General features: G+C 43.9%; 1 protein-coding gene across 1 annotated transcript in view; it reads right to left on the bottom strand.

The window, feature by feature from the left end:
• The window catches only part of LOC138961521 (uncharacterized), a 40,961-nt gene extending 25,241 nt beyond the window's left edge, over positions 1-15,720 (bottom strand). The window contains exons 1-2 of the mRNA XM_070333181.1: positions 15,544-15,720; positions 5,424-6,355 (exon numbers count right to left, since the gene is read on the bottom strand). Coding sequence (XP_070189282.1) covers positions 5,424-5,544 — 121 coding nt within the window. The 5' untranslated portion in view covers positions 5,545-6,355; positions 15,544-15,720. The remainder of the gene's footprint in view (positions 1-5,423; positions 6,356-15,543) is intronic.
• Between the last annotated feature and the right edge of the window lie 1,780 nt (positions 15,721-17,500).

The following is a 17,500-nucleotide window of genomic DNA, read 5'->3' as shown; positions in this document are numbered from 1 at the left end:
CCCTTGTTATTTACCGAGTGAGTATCGTATCTATCGTGTCTGTCCCTTGCTGCTTGTATTATTTTGTTCCCTTTATTCTTTTTACATTTAGTCCAGTTTTGACAATATGTTTTAACATAGAGGGGGAATCGAGACGAGGGTCGTGGTGTGTGTGTGTGTGTGTGTGTGTGTGTGTGTGTGTGTGTGTGTGTGTGTCTGTGTGTGTGTGTGTGTGTGTGTGTGTGTGTGTGTGTGTGTGTGTGTAGAGCGATTCAGAGTAAACTACTTGAGCAATCTTTATGAAATTTTACATGAGAGTTCCTGGGTATGATATTCCCAGACTTTTTTTTCAGTTTTTCGATAAATCTCTTTGATGACGTCATATGCTGCTTTTTGTAAAAGTTGAGGCGGCACTGTCACACTCTCATTTTTCAATCAAATTGATAGACATTTTGGCCAAGCAATCTTCGACAAAGGCCGGACTTTGTTATTGCATTTCAGCCTGGAGGCTTAAAAATTAATTAATGACTTTGGTCATTAAAAATCTGAAAATTGTAATTAAAATTATTTTTGTATAAAACGATCCAAAATTACGTTCATCTTATTCTTCATCATTTTCCGATTCCAAAAACATATAAATATGTTATATTTGGATTAAAAACAAGATCTGAACATTAAAAATATAAAAATTATGATTAAAATAAAATTTCTGAAATCGATTTAAAAACAAAATTTTCAGTTTATTCCTTGTCGGTTCCTGATTCCAAAAACATATCGAAATGATAGAAATGATAGAGGTACAGAAAAGCGTGCTATGCAGCACAGCGCGACCATTACCGCACTATTCTGGCTTGTCGATTTCACTGCCGTTGCCACGAGCGGTGGACTGACGAAACTACGAATATGCTGTCTTGGTGAAACAATGCAGTGCGTTCAGTTTCATTCTGTCAGTTCCACAGCTTGACTAAATGTAGTAATTTCCCCTTACGCGACTTGTTTCTCTCTATGTTGACAGACAGAGAGAGACTCATACAGAGAGATAGATAGATAGCTAGACAGACAGACAGACAGAGACAGCGAGACAGACAGTCAGAAAGACAGACAGACACAAATATGTTTTCTTTATAGCTGATCTCCCTCTGGGATAACGGGAACCGGAAACAGTCTTCTTTGTTGCTTTGGCAACTCCTGTCCTCGAAGAGTATCAGTAGATGAAGGCGAAAGATCGATCTTGTCAAGCAGATCGATGTGATTTGACGGAAGCATTGTCATTTTCAGTTGGTCTTCCAAAAGATGTCCCTGTTCTAATGGCTTGCTTGGTGTGTGTCTTACATACCGAGACCATAATGACCCTCCACCACGAAATGAGTCGCATGTCACCTCACGCGGTTCTGCGCTAGGCATAATATAAGTCCGGGAGGTGTCTAGTAACAGTGTGAGGGTCACCTTAGTCACAGACTTATAACTCAAAAAGTGTTCACTCTTTTCTAAAACGGTTTTCACCACTGGATTGAGAATAAAACACTCTTTGAGAAAATGTAAAAATATGAAAATCATGAAAAGGTGACATGTGACTCATTCCGTGGTGGATGGTCACAATTATTATTAATTGGTTCCTGTACATTTTCTGATCCTCTTCTTATATTTTTGTCTTTTCCGCTCCACGTTTTACCGGCTTTCACGTACATTCATGTTACTCTGATTTTGGTCTATCTGTCTGCTTCTCTCTGACCATCTGTCTATATATCTGTCTGTCTGTCTGTCTGTCTGTCTGTCTGTCTGGCAGTTTCTTTCTCTCTTCTTGTCTTTATCTGTAGTGTTTCTCTAATTGTCCCTTTGTGTCTCTCTCTCTCTCTCTCTCTCTCTCTCTCTCTCTCTCTCTCTCTCTCTCTCTCTCTCTCTCTCCCTTCTCTCACCCCATCTCTCCCCCCCCCCCCCCCCCCCGCATCTCCCTCTCCCCTCAAACTTCTTCCCTCTCTCTCACTGCAGGATGATACTGTCATGCGTCCAGCATGTTGTAATCAAATTCCCATGGCACCAATAGTCTGAGAGGAACAAAAGAAACAATTAAGCCTATAGCACTTTACACGATTGACATAATTTAGGACGTTGAACCCAACGAAAGGCCACACGAGACTAGTATTGCGATGACGATACTTACCTCCATTGAGACTATGCAGGAACCGGATGCTGGCTTCCTTGTAGCTATGGAAACGAAACCCTTCAGACGGATAAGCAATGGGTAAAGTGGATGTAGACAGACAGAACTAGTAAATTATAAGATCTCTCTCATTCACTCTCTCTCTCACATTCACTCTCTCTCTCTCCCTGTCTCCCTGTCTCCCTCTCTCTCTCTCCCTCCCTCCCTCTCTCCCTCTCTCCCTCCCTTTCTCTCTCTCCCTCCCTCTCCCTCTCTCCCTCTCTCTCTCTCTCTCTCTCTCTCTCTCTCTCTCTCCCTCTCTCTCCCTCTTCCTCCATCTCCCTCTCCCTCTACCCCTCTCCCTCTCCTTTGGTAATAAAGTTCAGTTTCAGTTTCAGTTTCTCCCCCTCTCCCTCTCTCTCTCTCTCTCTTTCCTATAAGATTTTAGCAACAGCACTGAGCGACATTTACATTCTGCCCTCGGTGATTGATGGCACCATAAATCTCAAACGTCTTCTCTGAATATTTGTTCGAGCATGCACCCACGTTCCAATACCCCCTTCCCTATTCGGCCACTCTCTCCACCCACGTTCCAATACCCCCTTCCCTATTCGGCCACTCTCTCCACCCACGCGCGTTCCAATACCCCCTTCCCTATCCGGCCACTCTCTCCACCCACGTTCCAATACCCCCTTCCCTATTCGGCCACTCTCTCCACCCACGTTCCAATACCCCCTTCCCTATTCGGCCACTCTCTCCACCCACGTTCCAATACCCCCTTCCCTATTCGGCCACTCTCTCCACCCACGTTCCAATACCCCCTTCCCTATCCGGCCACCCTCTCCACCCACGTTCCAATACCCCCTTCCCTATCCGGCTTCTCTCCGCCCACGTTCCAATACCCCCTTCCCTATCCGGCCACTCTCTCCACCCACGTTCCAAAACCCCCTTCCCTATCCGGCCACTCTCTCCACCCATGTTCCAATACCCCCTTCCCTATCCGGCCACTCTCTCCACCCACGTTCCAATACCCGCTTCCCTATCCGGCCACTCTCTCCACCCACGTTTCAACACCCCCTTCCCTATCCGGCCACTCTCTCCAACCACGTTCCAATACCCCCTTCCCTATTCGGCCACTCTCTTCACCCACGTTCCAATACCCCCTTCCCTATCTGGCCACTCTCTCCACCCACGTTCCAATACCCCCTTCCTTATCCGGCCACTCTCTCCACCCACGTTCCAATACCCCCTTCCCTATCCGGCCACTCTCTCCACCCACGTTCCAATACCCCCGTCCCTATCCGGCCACACTCTCCACCCACGTTCCAATACTCCCTTCCCTATCCGGCCACTCTCTCCACCCACGTTCCAATACCCCCTTCCCTATCCGGCCACTCTCTCCACCCACGTTCCAATACTCCCTTCCCTATCCGGCCACTCTCTCCACCCACGTTCCAATACTCCCTTCCCTATCCGGCCACTCTCTCCACCCACGTTCCAATACTCCCTTCCCTATCCGGCCACTCTCTCCACCCACGTTCCAATACCCCCTTCCCTATCCGGCCACTCTCTCCACCCACGTTTCAATACCCCCTTCCCTATCCGGCCACTCTCTCCACCCACGTTCCAATACCCCCTTCCCTATCCGGCCATTCTCTCCACCCGTTTTTGTGTGTGTGTGTATTTTTACAGATATTTTCATCTAGACGAAAACTACACCTTTAGTACCACTTTCGTGAGAGAATCTTATTTTACACCAAACGGGAATGAACGGACAACAAAGTGACCGAGAGACTGACCGTCCACCGACGGAGATATATATATATATATGTCAAGCCGAACAAACCAGTCATTGTCACTGACTGACGAGTATGTCAATGCCGCATTTTTGTTTTACACGTTTTCTCCTTTTGTTCCCCATCTCCGTCCTGCTCTCAAAGACTGTTCTACAGAACTATACCCTCAACCCCCCCCCCCCTTCCTTCCCTCACCCCCCTCAGTATACACAATCAAAAATCCACCCGTAATGCTAATATGTACACATATTATGACCAACGATCTACCAGAAGCGTCCGTCCTCCACTCCCGCCTCCAAAATTAATAACTGTGAAAAATACACTCAAAACCATAACCCTGTCTACCCGGTCAAACCCTAAATCTACCAATGGTGTATTAATATTATACATTCTTCTCATTAACGACCTAGACCTAGTTTATTTATGCTGTCTGAAAGCCCGAGAGAAGCGATGAGAATTAGATAGCGGCTGCTCTGTCTTGGCAGCTTAAACGCTTCGTTCACAACAAAGACCACTTTCAGGGTTCACACAAACACAAACGATCTCTATTAAGATACCAGGAGAAACCTAGCAGGCCAAAGTGGATTTGAGAGCTCACATGCCTGCTTGTCTTTTTTGGAACTCCCAAGAACGCGTTGATAAACCCCCCTCCTCCCCCTCCCTAATACCACCACCTCCTCTTCCTCCCGCCACAACTGCGGTACACTTCCTTCATCCTTCCTTGCTGAATTATAGGAAGACATGCAGACATACGGGACATAGACGGAAGATAGGTATAGAAATTTCACGAGATGAAAAGGTTTTGGAAACAGTGCACGTAAACATTTCGAGTTTATTTAAATATCCCCAATGTCTATTAGATTGAAGCTTGCACTGACAAACAAGACAGGATACGGTTACAATCATCACAGTAACAGCACATGTATGTACTAATTCACAAACCCGACCGACCACACACAAAGCAGAAAAAACGAAAAACGAAAGAAATAAAGAAAGAAAAAGAAAATTAAGCAGATATAGCTCTCTCTCTCTCTCTCTCTCTCTCTCTCTCTCTCTCTCTCTCTCTCTCTCTCTCTCTCTCTCTCTCTCTCTCTCTCTCTTTTCTTCTCTCTCTCGTACACAGGCACACTGACACAGACATTCACAGACACACAGACACACAGACACAAACACTTTCGTCAACCACCCAAGGCACTGCATACTCCAGCGAAGGACAAATCGATCATCCCTCACACACACATACACACATACACTCACACACACACACACACACACACACACACACACACACACACATCAGTCAGTATCTACAGCATCCATCGACACCTTCACCACCACCAACAACAACAACAATGTTAAGAGAGAGAGAAACAAAATAAACACATATAATATATACACCACCACAATCTGTCCCACCAGTAACATAAACATTACCACCAACAACAAGGACATCAACGACATTGTAAGGAGAGAAAAACCCACCAAAATAACCTTCACAGTTAACTCACCTCCGGCAGACGCAAGTCCAGCAACCACTCCAATAGGCACGGACAGGTAAATACTGACATCCTTCTTCGCATCTTCATCGAATACCTCCTTCCTTATCTCCTCAGGCGATAGTTTTCCCATCTTGGACCGATGCGACGACTATACCGACCACGACAACAACGACAGGAGCGACGACGATGTTGGTGAAGATAAGCTCTCCAAAACCACTAGAACACAAGCAAAACACGAACGGAACAGGCACTTGTTGCTGCCGTATATGACTTAATTCCTCCTTGCAGTGTTCGCGCACACGCAGTGTACGTAGAAACTGCTCGAAGTGGCTCCTTGCTCTGCCGCAAGAAGGTAAACGAGTTAGTTTATTCGGAGACTGTAGCCGAGAACACACTGTCTCCGGTTAATGTCGTGCTTTTGGATTTTTAAACAAATTAAAAATTTGCGCATGGATTTTTGTTCTGCTAAAAGTGCACGGCGCGATAGAAAAAGCGTATGTGTAGAGAAGCTGTTATATCTTTGGTGCCGGAATACTGAGTGGGTGCAATCAAAGACATAGATGTATGTATGTCTCTGGTGCAATGTTCTCTCTTTGAGTTTCGCTTTCTCTGTGCTGTATAGCTCTCAGTCTGTCCTTATTTTCGTGGCCAAAATATTGATTGGCTGACCCTAAAAGGATGCACGCACACACACAATGTTTTCGATTCTCTCTTCTGCGCTGTGGCTATCAGACCATTCGTTTTGCTGTAACGGCTCGGCACAAAAGATAACGCAGATCGCGTTAGTATTGAAAATTTGGTTGGCTGCTGCTCTCTCTCGCTGCTCTCCTTCTGCTGAATTTCTTGCTACAGAAAACAGAGGCGGCACAGTGGGAAGTCTCTTGGATGTGCTGACTGGGTTTCCTGTGGAGCAATGCAGTTTGAAGCTCCGTCTGTTCTGCCTGCAAGAAAAGAGAGAACAATCATTACGTATTCCGGCCCTTTGTGATTGATGCGTGTGTGTGTGTCCGTGCTCGCTTTTGGGATTTGTGGTGGTGGGAATGATGTGTGTGTGTCACAAGTGTGAGAGGAGGGGGGGGGGGGAGAGCGGGGGCAAGATGGAGTGCGTAATGAAGAGGATGGTGGCGGGAGTGCCCGTCCGCTCGCACGCACGCACGCTCGCGAATATGCGCGCACGCACACTCACACACACACACACCGTGGCACACACACACACATACACACACTGACACACACAGACACACACACTGACACACGCTGACACACACACACACACACACACAGAATTACTGAGACTGAGGGCCGAGAAGAGGCATACACAGAGAAACATTGAGGAAGCTTGGACTTTGAATACAGTGTCCCCCCAACAATGTTAAATATATAAATTCCCATGACCTCATTCCAAAAGCCTTTGACTGCCTTACACCTCCGACAGAGGTCGCTGCGACTGTCAGGGCGAGTAACTCATAATGCAAACCAACATGGTAATAAAACTTGCAAGCAGCCGCGCCCTCTGTCAGAGTTCAAGGTCGTTCAAGGGCGTGACAACTCAGGAGGGGTGGGTGGTGGTGTGTAAGGGAGCGGCGGGGGTGGTAGCGGTGTAATGGGGGGGGGGGGGACATTGGGAAAGGGAGGGGGGGTAGTTGTCGTCAGTCAAGTGTTGTCAGATATATAGTAGACATTCATCATCTCGAGGTATGGCGGGCACGGTAGGCTATTCCATTGTACACTGCATTTTTCAGGTGCACGTTCAGAGTTGAGAGCGGTCTGGTACATTGCACCAAGAACCTTTTTCAGTTGATGACACCTTTCCATAATACATAACTCAAGTCTGAACACATAAGGCTATCTCAGAGAGTTCCGAGCACTCCGGCGTTGATAAGTTTGTGCAAATATTCCGTGGTTAAAATGAAATAAACGGAGTGTTCTGCACAAGTGTCTCCATCTCATGATGATGTGCTCTCAGTGTCCAAGTGAAACCTCGAGGGCAAAAACAACGACACCAACAGCAACGTACGTGAACAATCTGCGTGAGGGTTCCTGCTCAAAGCCTTGCCAGAACTGAAGGGCAATAGATAGTCCATTTGTTTTACCTGGACAGAGAATTAGTGAGAGAACAGGTCGATCAGAGCTAGCTCCTTTGAGTATTCTCCTACGCATCCCTTACAATGAAGGTGGGGAAAGGTGTCTGTGTGTGTGTGTGTGGAGGGGGGCATACGGGAGGAACAGGGTTGGGGGAGTGGAGTGGGCTGGTGCTGGTGTGTGCCTGGGGGGGGGGGAGGGGGGAGGGGGGGAGGGGGGGAGGGGGGTGGGATTAGAGAGTGGCACTGAAACGACAGGGTCAATTTGTAAGTCAGAGGTTGTTTTTCACTTCTTCTTTTGACATTAATTAGTCAAGTTTTGACTAAATGTTTTAACATAGAGGGGGAATCGAGACGAGGGTCGTGGTGTATGTGTGTGTGTGTGTGTGTGTGTGTGTGTGTGTGTGTGTGTGTGTGTGTTTAGAGCGATTCAGAGTAAACTACTGGACCAATCTTTATGACATTTTACATTAGAGTTTCTGGGTATGATATCCCCAGACGTTTGTTTTCATTTTTTGGATAAATGTCTTTGATGACGTCATATCCGGCTTTTTGTAAAAGTTGAGGCGGCACTGTCACACCCTCATTTTTCAATAAAATTGATTGACATTTTGGCCAAGCAATCCTCGACGAAGGCCGGACTTTGGTGCATTTCAGCTTGGAGGCTTAAAAATTAATTAATGACTTTGGTCATTATAAATCTGAAAATTGTAATTAAAAGTTATTTTTTTATAAAATGATCCAAAATTACGTTCATCTTATTCTGCATAATTTTCTGATTCCAAAAACATATAAATATGTTATATTTGGATTAAAAACAAGACCTGAAAATTACAAAAATTTAGAAATTATGATTAAAATATAATTTCGGAAATCGATTTAAAAACAATTTTATCTTATTCCTTGTCGGTTCCTGATTCCAAAAACATATGATATATGTTTGGATTATAAACACGCTCAGAAAGTTAAAACGAAGAGAGGTACAGAAAAGCGTGCTATGCAGCACAGCGCAACCACTACCGCGCTAAACAGGCTCGTTAATTTCACTGCCTTTTGCACGAGCGGCGGACTACGGTCATTGTGAAAAAATGCAGTGCGTTCAGTTTCATTCTGTGAGTTCCATAGCTTGACTAGATGTAGTAATTTCGCCTTACGCGACTTGTTTGTTTCTCCTTTTTACATCTAGTCAAGTTTTGACTAAATGTTTTAACATAGAGGGGGAATCAAATTGATTGAAATTTTGACAAAGCAATCTTCGACGAAGGCCGGACTTTGGTATTCCCATTTCAGCTTGGAGGCTTACAAATTAATTAATGACTTTGGTCATCAAAAATCTGAAAATTGTAATTACATTTTTATTTTATAAAACGATCCAGAATTATGTTTATCTTATTTTGTATCATTTTCTGATTCCAAAAACATTTAAGTAGAGGTTACATGCCGAGTCTCAGTGATTATCAAAAATAATGGTCGAAGTTAGCGGATCATGAAAAATGCGAGCTTTAGCGAGCTTTTTCATGACCGCGAACTGAGACCATTATTTTTTATAATCACTGAGACGAGGTGTGTAACCTCTTTATTCCTCCTTTTTAAAGTTATTCAAAGAAAAGAGGAGTTTTTTTGCGAAAGTTTGATCGAATCCTATTCTCTCAACCAGTCAACCTGCGCAGGCGATCGATTAATGCGCGGTTGTATAGTTCCGTGCAAATCATTCCATTCTGTTAACACTTCTTGTCAGTTTTCCTATTTTGGGCTAAAATCAAGTACACAGATATGCTGTTATTCTGCTGTGGCGGCAAAGGCAGATATTGTGTGTTCTGTATATGTTTTGGTATCGCTTAGAATAATGTTTTTTCGTCAAATGGGACTAGCAGACGAACTTTTGCACCCGTGTTCCAACGTTAAAAACTGTATGAAGTTCAGTTTTCTGGAGAAAATAGTGTATGAAACCCCTTTATGTTGTTTAAATTGATGAGATGTGTGCATTTGGTTGCGTGTGATCTGTTTATTAAATGAAATATTGTTGAAAACTGACCGTCGGATTGCAGTCTGTTGTCGAAGGAACTGAGTGAAAAGAAGGGGAACTACTCTTGTCGCTAGACAAAGTATGAGTTACTTGCCTTGGGAAATTGCTTGTGATGAACGGCTTGACGAGATTCAGAAAACAACCGAACTCATGGATTTTATATGGAGATTCATGTGTTCAGGCCTGTAGTTGTTAATTTAAATGCGGTATGTTTGTACTGTTTGCTCCAGAGATGTATACTTCGTACATTAGAGCGTTCGGAACTTTTCAGTCGCAAAAAGTAGTACCGAAACAGAACAACCTCTCAACCCATTGCACTATCGAGGATTCAGGCTGTTGCTGGGTCGTTATTTGTTTGGTTGCTGGGTCATTATCGAAAAATAACTACCCCTACAAGTTTACAGAGGTAAAGAAGCAGAGGGGGGAATAAATATGTTATATTTGGATTAAAAACAAGCTCTGAAAATTAAAAATATAAAAATTATGATTACAATAAAATTTTCGTAATCGATTTAGAAACAATTTCATCTGATTCCTTGTTGGTTCCTGATTCTAAAAACATATAGATATGATATGTTTGGATTAAAAACACGCTCAGAAAGTTAAAACGAAGAGAGGTACAGAAAAGCGTGCTATGCAGCACAGCGCAACCACTACCGCGCTAAACAGGCTCGTTAATTTCACTGCCTTTTGCACGAGCGGCGGACTACGGTCATTGTGAAAAAATGCAGTGCGTTCAGTTTCATTCTGTGAGTTCCATAGCTTGACTAAATGTAGTAATTTTGCCTTACGCGACTTGTTTGTTTCTCCTTTTTACATCTAGTCAAGTTTTGACTAAATGTTTTAACATAGAGGGGGAATCAAATTGATTGAAATTTTGACAAAGCAATCTTCGACGAAGGCCGGACTTTGGTATTGCATTTCAGCTTGGAGGCTTAACAATTAATTAATGACTTTGGTCATTAAAAATCTGAAAATTGTAATTAACATTTTTATTTTATAAAACGATCCAAAATTATGTTTATCTTATTTTGTATCATTTTCTGATTCCAAAAACATTTAAATATGTTATATTCGGATTAAAAACAAGCTCTGAAAATTAAAAATATAAAAATTAATATGATTACAATTACATTTTCGTAATCGATTTAGAAACAATTTCATCTTATTCCTTGTTGGTTCCTGATTCTAAAAACATATAGATATGATATGTTTGGATTAAAAACACGCTCAGAAAGTTAAAACGAAGAGAGGTACAGAAAAGCGTGCTATGCAGCACAGCGCAACCACTACCGCGCTAAACAGGCTCGTCAATTTCACTGCCTTTTGCACGAACGGCGGACTACGGTCATTGTGACAAAATGCAGTGCGTTCAGTTTCATTCTGCGAGTTCCATAGCTTGACTAAAACTTGTTTTTATTTGCTGTTGGGGGGGGGGGGGGGGGGGCTTGCCGTACTCATACCAATGGATATAATATACATATAAATATTCCATCTTTCTTGTTTGCCACTGTGTGCCCATCTGTGTGTGGCAGTCAGAAACATGCTGTTTCGCCGTCTCGGCCCATGGCATATTCATTTTCTTAATCTCTTTCCGCCAGACCCCATCGGGCCTCGTAAATCTGGTCTCTCTGTCTCTATCGCTCTGTTTCTCTCTGTCTCTATCTCTCTTTCAGTGTCTCTCTATGTCACTCTGTGTCTCTCTTTCGGCTCTCTCTGTCTGTGTGGCTCTCTGACTCTGTATGTCTCTGACTTTCTGTCTGTCTCTCTCTCACACACGCACACACTAGCACGCCCATACGGAGTCTAGTAGCTATAGGTGTATACGAATTTTACAAAGACAAGTTTCAGTTCCAACCGTGCTGCCTTTCTTGGCTGCAAAACAATGACTTCTTTTTTATTCTCATTGTATTTTTCTGTTCACTCTTTTTTTTCCCCCCACATGGTTACTGTGTGGAAAAGAATGCCCTGCAGCGAAGCAATCTACGCGTGCATCAGCCTTGCTAACAAACTGTGCACACAATGAGTAATGTACGTGAATGACCTGAAAATTAAGTTACAGCGTCATTCTTCGTGGAGAGCCTGCAGTACACACAAACGACGCTCCAAAGACGGACGATATATTATATAACTAGATGACTACCCGCTTCGCCGGGTACCGGCTTCGCCGGGAAGAAGTAGAGCCGAATACCAGGCTGCGCCTGGGACCCGGCTTTGCCGGGTGTACGCCGGCTTCGCCGGCGCACGAAGGAAAGAAGATAAACGCGCAAAACACTGGAGACCTTCTAAAAATAGTAACGTGCAGTGACCTTCTAAAAATAGTAACGTAGTAACGGGAATATGGATTGACGCCACACGAAGGAAGGGAGATAAACGCAAAACACTGGAGAAGATAAGGAAGAGTTACTGGGAATGGTGAAATGAACAGAAAAACCAAAATCGGTTCAGCGCTGCGCGCTGAGAGCACGTGTTGAAATATATCTCATCGATGAGGTAGTGTCCGGGGTCTCTCTGAATTTGTTTGTTTGTTTGTTTGCTTAACGCCCAGCCGACCACGAAGGGCCATATCAGGGCGGTGCTGCTTTGACATTGAACGTGCGCCACACACAAGACAGGAGTCGCAGCACCGGCTTCATGTCTCACCCAGTCACATTATTCTGACACCGGACCAACCAGTCCTAGCACTAACCCCATAATGCCAGACGCCAGGCGGAGCAGCCACTAGATTGCCAGTTTTAAAGTCTTAGGTATGACCCGGCCGGGGTTCGAACCCACGACCTCCCGAGCACGGGGCGGACGCCTTACCACTAGGCCAACCGTGCCGGTGTGTCTCTCTGAATAAGCCCACCAAATTTGAAGCAGATCCATCGAGAACTTTGGCCGCGCATCGCGCACAGACACACAGACAGACACAAGTCGTATATATATATAGATACTAGATGATTACCCGCTTCGCCGGGAAGAAGTAGAGCCGAATACCCGGCCGTCGCCGGGGACCCGGCTTTGCCGGGTGTACGCCGGCATCGCCGGCGCACGAAGGAAGGGAGATCTAAAAATAGTAACGTGCAGTGACCTTCTAAATATAAACGTACAAACGGGAATATCGATTGACGCCAGCGCACGAAGGAAGGGAGATCTAAAAATAGTAACGTGCAGTGAAAAACGAAAATCGGTTCAGCGCTGCGCGCTGAGAGCACGTGTTGAAATATCTCATCGATCAGGTTGTGTCCGGGGTCTCTGTCAATAAGCCCACCAAATTTGAAGCAGATCCATCGAGAACTTTGGCCGTGCATGGCGATCAATCACACACACACACACACACACACACACACACAGACACAAGTCGTATATATATATAGATATAGATACTAGAGGAGTACCCGGCTTCGCCGGGGTGAATCGCGAGACAGAGACAGAGAGCGTGGCGGTTCATCACAATCACCTTTGAAGGCGAAGTCCTGTCAAACGGGATTGAGAATTTTAGAGCTTATTTCTAAGCCCTATATTATCTGTTATGGCTTCTCAAATGCCAGAACATACAGACAGACAGACAAAAGCCCCATCACAAACAGAACTCTACAATCCACAGGTGTTGCCGCCCACACACACACAAACATACACACACACACACACACACACAGAAGCCGTATATATAAATGCATATCTATATCTATAAATATATAGAGATAGATGACAGTGTATTTTTTGCGTGGTTATAAATTGATTCGACCTTTTCACTTTTACAGTAAGGACAACTTACGGGTGCAATGAAAGCGTTCTGGACAGTGCAGTGACATTCTAAAAATAGTAACGTAGTAACGGGAATATGGATTGACGCCACACGAAGGAAGGGAGATAAACGCTGAAAACACTGGAGAAGCTTAGGTCCCTCCCAGGTGGAATGGGAACAGCACGAAAATGATTCAGTGGCCTGAACATTTCATGTTGAGTCCCATCGCTGTCGACGACGCCAAATGTAACCGAGTGCCGACACACCACAATTACCTTTGAAGGCAAAGTCCACTCAAACGGGATTGAGAATAACTGTTATAGCTTCTCGAAGGAAGGCCTGAACATACCGACACATCAAACCCGCTAGACCACATCACAAACAGAACTCTACAATCCACAGGTGTTGCCCACACACACACACAATCACACACACACACACACACACACAGAAGCCGTATATATATATATGTATATCTATATCTATAAATATATAGAGATAGATGACAGTGTATTTTTCGCGTGGCTATAAATTGATTCGACCTTTTCACTTTTACAGTAAGGACAACTTACGGGTGCAATCGTGACATTCTAAAAATAGTAACGTAGTAACGGGAATATGGATTGACGCCACACGAAGGAAGGGAGATGAACGCTGAAAACACTGAAGAAGATAAGGAAGAGTTACTGGGAATGGATCCAGAAAAAAACAGAGAAAAACCAAAATCGGTTCAGCGCTGCGCGCTGAGAGCACGTGTTGAAATATCTCATCGATGAGGTTGTGTCCGGGGTCTCTCTGAATAAGCCCACCAAATTTGAAGCAGATCCATCGAGAACTTTGGCCGCGCATCGCGCACAGACACCCAGACACTAGTAGTATATATATATATATAGATACATTGTATTTTGTGTTTTGTTTTTTACCAAATTATGACATTTTACACACATCGAGACAGCAAATGTTCTAATAGAGCGCGCCGCTAGCAGTCGAGGTGCACCGCAATGACTGTCGACATAATCTGTGTCAAATGTCATAGTTACGTAAAAAAAAAAAAATTTAAAAAAAATACAAATAACAAGTACATGTAGTAGCATCCATCATCACATGGCTCAAATAAGGGACATCCAATGTCCAATCGACTCTTACGACATCCTTTTTCTATTGTAATCCCCCATGTGATCACGTGACTTATTTGACCAACCAGGACAGATTGTAGGTGACCTGCGAAACACTATAGCGGTCAAATCGGAACCCTTGAACGTTTATCGAATTCAAAAAGACCACGATAAATCCTATTTTTGAAGTGTAAAAGAACAATAACGACGAGTGTTCTTCTAAGGAATGACAGCTTGTTTTTGAGAAACATACTTTCTATACCGTGTAAAAAGTACAGAAAAGCACACACGTACGTTCTTACCAGCAAAGCCAGAAATAGTGCAAGTGTAGCGCAAACACTGTTTTTTGTTTTTTATTTATCTGTAGGGAATCTATGGCAACGTCATTGTGCAAGACACAAAACACAACAAGACAAAGAAAACAAAAGCAGGTTTCAGTTGGCATTTATGGCATCCCAAATTGACGTTACACGGAAACGCAATTCTGTATGCACTCGTAAAAGTGTTGCAAGAACTGCTTGGGACAAACAGAAGTGAAAGGGTCATGCTTCGGCAAGCGAAATGAATAAAAGATTTATGTGAAAGCTAGAAGCACTCAGTTATACGGCGTGTGCATTGTTCCTTTCACACAAGATATTTATATCTTGCTTGTGATGAATATGCAAAAATAAATTTGCTCTCCCCGCTACAACGGTAGTGCAATTCCGCATTCAGTTTTGCCAATCCAAAACGACCGCATATACATTCCGGAACACGCACACGCACACGAACACTGTGGCACACACACACACACACACACAAACACACACGCACGCACAAACACACACGCACGCACACACACGCACTGACACACACACACTGACGCACACACACACACACACTGATACACACACTGACACCACATCCATAATTAAACTGGACAGCGCCAGTTACTGCACGTACATATCGTTCAAGACAAAACGTGACGAGACTGCACGGCACAATCTAGCCTTGAACTCTTGAGATCAAGTCATGCCAGTCTAAAAGGTCCGGTTGTTAGTGGAACGTTTAATTGTCGACGAAACTCGCATGCAAGCTGCAGCGGCAAGGTGTTCACCTCTCGGAATTGTATATAACCTTGGCAGTCAATCTGTTTTTGGATTTAAGTTTTGTAAATGAGAAAGGTCGCGGTTCTTACCTTGCACACTGCAGAAAGTTAGTTCTCACTCCCAAAACAAAACGTTTTAGTCTTCAATGCTCAAACAAGGCTACCACCACAAAACAGCTCTTCGGCATCTGACAGCTCCAAAATAACAGAAGTAAAACTAGGTCGGTGCGCTAACCGAGAGTGAAAATACTGCTTTGCAACTTTAGAACATTGACTCTGGCAAAACACATGACTGTGTGAGCTATGTAGTTCCGCACACCACGCAGCGGCCTTCCTGTGGTTCCCACCGCTCAGTGGTTCGTACCAGCCAGTCAACTTTGCTTGTCAGCGTTTACGGGTCTGTGACTGATGCTAGAAGACACATGTGTGTGTGTGTGTGTGTGTGTGTGTGTGTGTGTGTGTGTGTGTGTGTGTGTGTGTGTGTGTGTGTGCGTCTGCGTGTGTGTGCGTGCGTGCGTACAAGTGTGTATGTGTGTGTGCGTGTGTATGTGTTTGTGTTTGTGTGTGTGTGTGTGTGTGAGTGTTTGTGTGCGTTTTTGTAACACGATGCGTCCGTGTGTGTGTGTGTGTGGGTGTGTGTGCGTGTGTGCACAGGGGCGGATCAGTTGCTTTGTAAGGGGGGGGCACTTTGAATTGAAACGGTGAATGTGATGGGCGCGAAGCGCCCGAATTTGCTAGGGGGGTCCGGGGGCATGCCCCCCCGGAAAATTTTTTTGCCCAAAGAAGCAAAATGGTGCCATCTGCTGGTGCCATTTGAACTTAGAAATGGTCATAGAATCAGCATAGAAAAATCTTTTTTTTTTCTTCTTTTTTTTTTTTTTTTTTTTCCAGGGGGGGGGGGGGGGCACGTGCCCCCTGTGCCCCCCCCCCTCGTCCGCCCCTGGTGCATGTGTGTGTGTGTGTGTACTGTGACGTGTTTGTGCGTTTTATGCGTCTGTGTGTGTGAGTGTGATGTTATCGAGGTTAAAGCTCTACACTTACTCAGTCTCTGTAGCGTATGCTCGTGGTTGTGGCATCACTGAGAATCCCGCCTGTACTGGTGCTATTTGAGGTGGCAGCGACTGGAACTCGCCTGTCAGTTTGGCGGTGTAGAGAGGTCACAACAAATATCCACAAGTCGCGTAAGCACAGGCGAAATTACTACATTTAGTCAAGCTGTCGAACTCACCGAATGAAACTGAACGCACTGTATTTTTTTCACCAAGACAGAACAGCTTCGTCAATCCCCGCGAGAAGGATATCGTTCACTTCCCACGTGCAAAACGCAGTGAAATTGACACGCCGACTAGCGCGGTAGCGTGTTGTGTTAAGTAGGAAAGCGCTTTTCTGTATTCTTGTTAACTTTCTGAGCTTCTTTTGAATACAACATATCATATCTATATGTTTTTGGAATCAGGAAATGATAAAGAATAAGATAAAATCTTGTTTGGATCAATTTCTTAAATTTTATTAGTAATACTAATGAATCTATTTTCGTTAATTGTGATCACATTTTAAGAGTAAACATGACATATTATTTATATTTTTAGATTCAGAATTTGATTAAGAATACGATGCAATCAATGTTAAATATGTTTGCGAGAATTCGATTTTATTGACAATTTTAATTAGCAAACTCATTAATTAATGTTTAAGCCTTGAAGCTGAAATGCAATACCAAAGTCCAGGAAGCGACAAGGAATAAGACGAAATTGTTTATAAATCGATTTCGGAAATTTAATTTTAATCATAATTTTAATTTTGTTTAATTTTCAGAGCTTGTTTTTAAACCAAATATAACATATTTATATGTTTTTGGAATCAGAAAATGATGAAGAATACGATGAACTTGTTTTTGGATCATTTTATAAAAAAGTAATTTTAATTAAAAATTTTCAGATTTTTAATTACCAAACTCATTAATTAATTTCTAAGCCCCCAAACTGAAATGCAATATCGAAGTCCGGCCTTGGTCGAAGATTGGCTGGCCAAAATTTCAATCAATTTC

The sequence above is a fragment of the Littorina saxatilis genome, linkage group LG3, assembly GCF_037325665.1.
Source record: "Littorina saxatilis isolate snail1 linkage group LG3, US_GU_Lsax_2.0, whole genome shotgun sequence".
Taxonomy (NCBI): domain Eukaryota; kingdom Metazoa; phylum Mollusca; class Gastropoda; order Littorinimorpha; family Littorinidae; genus Littorina; species Littorina saxatilis.
The sequence above is the reverse complement of the archived record's forward strand: the minus strand, read 5'-3'. Positions and strand labels throughout refer to the sequence as shown.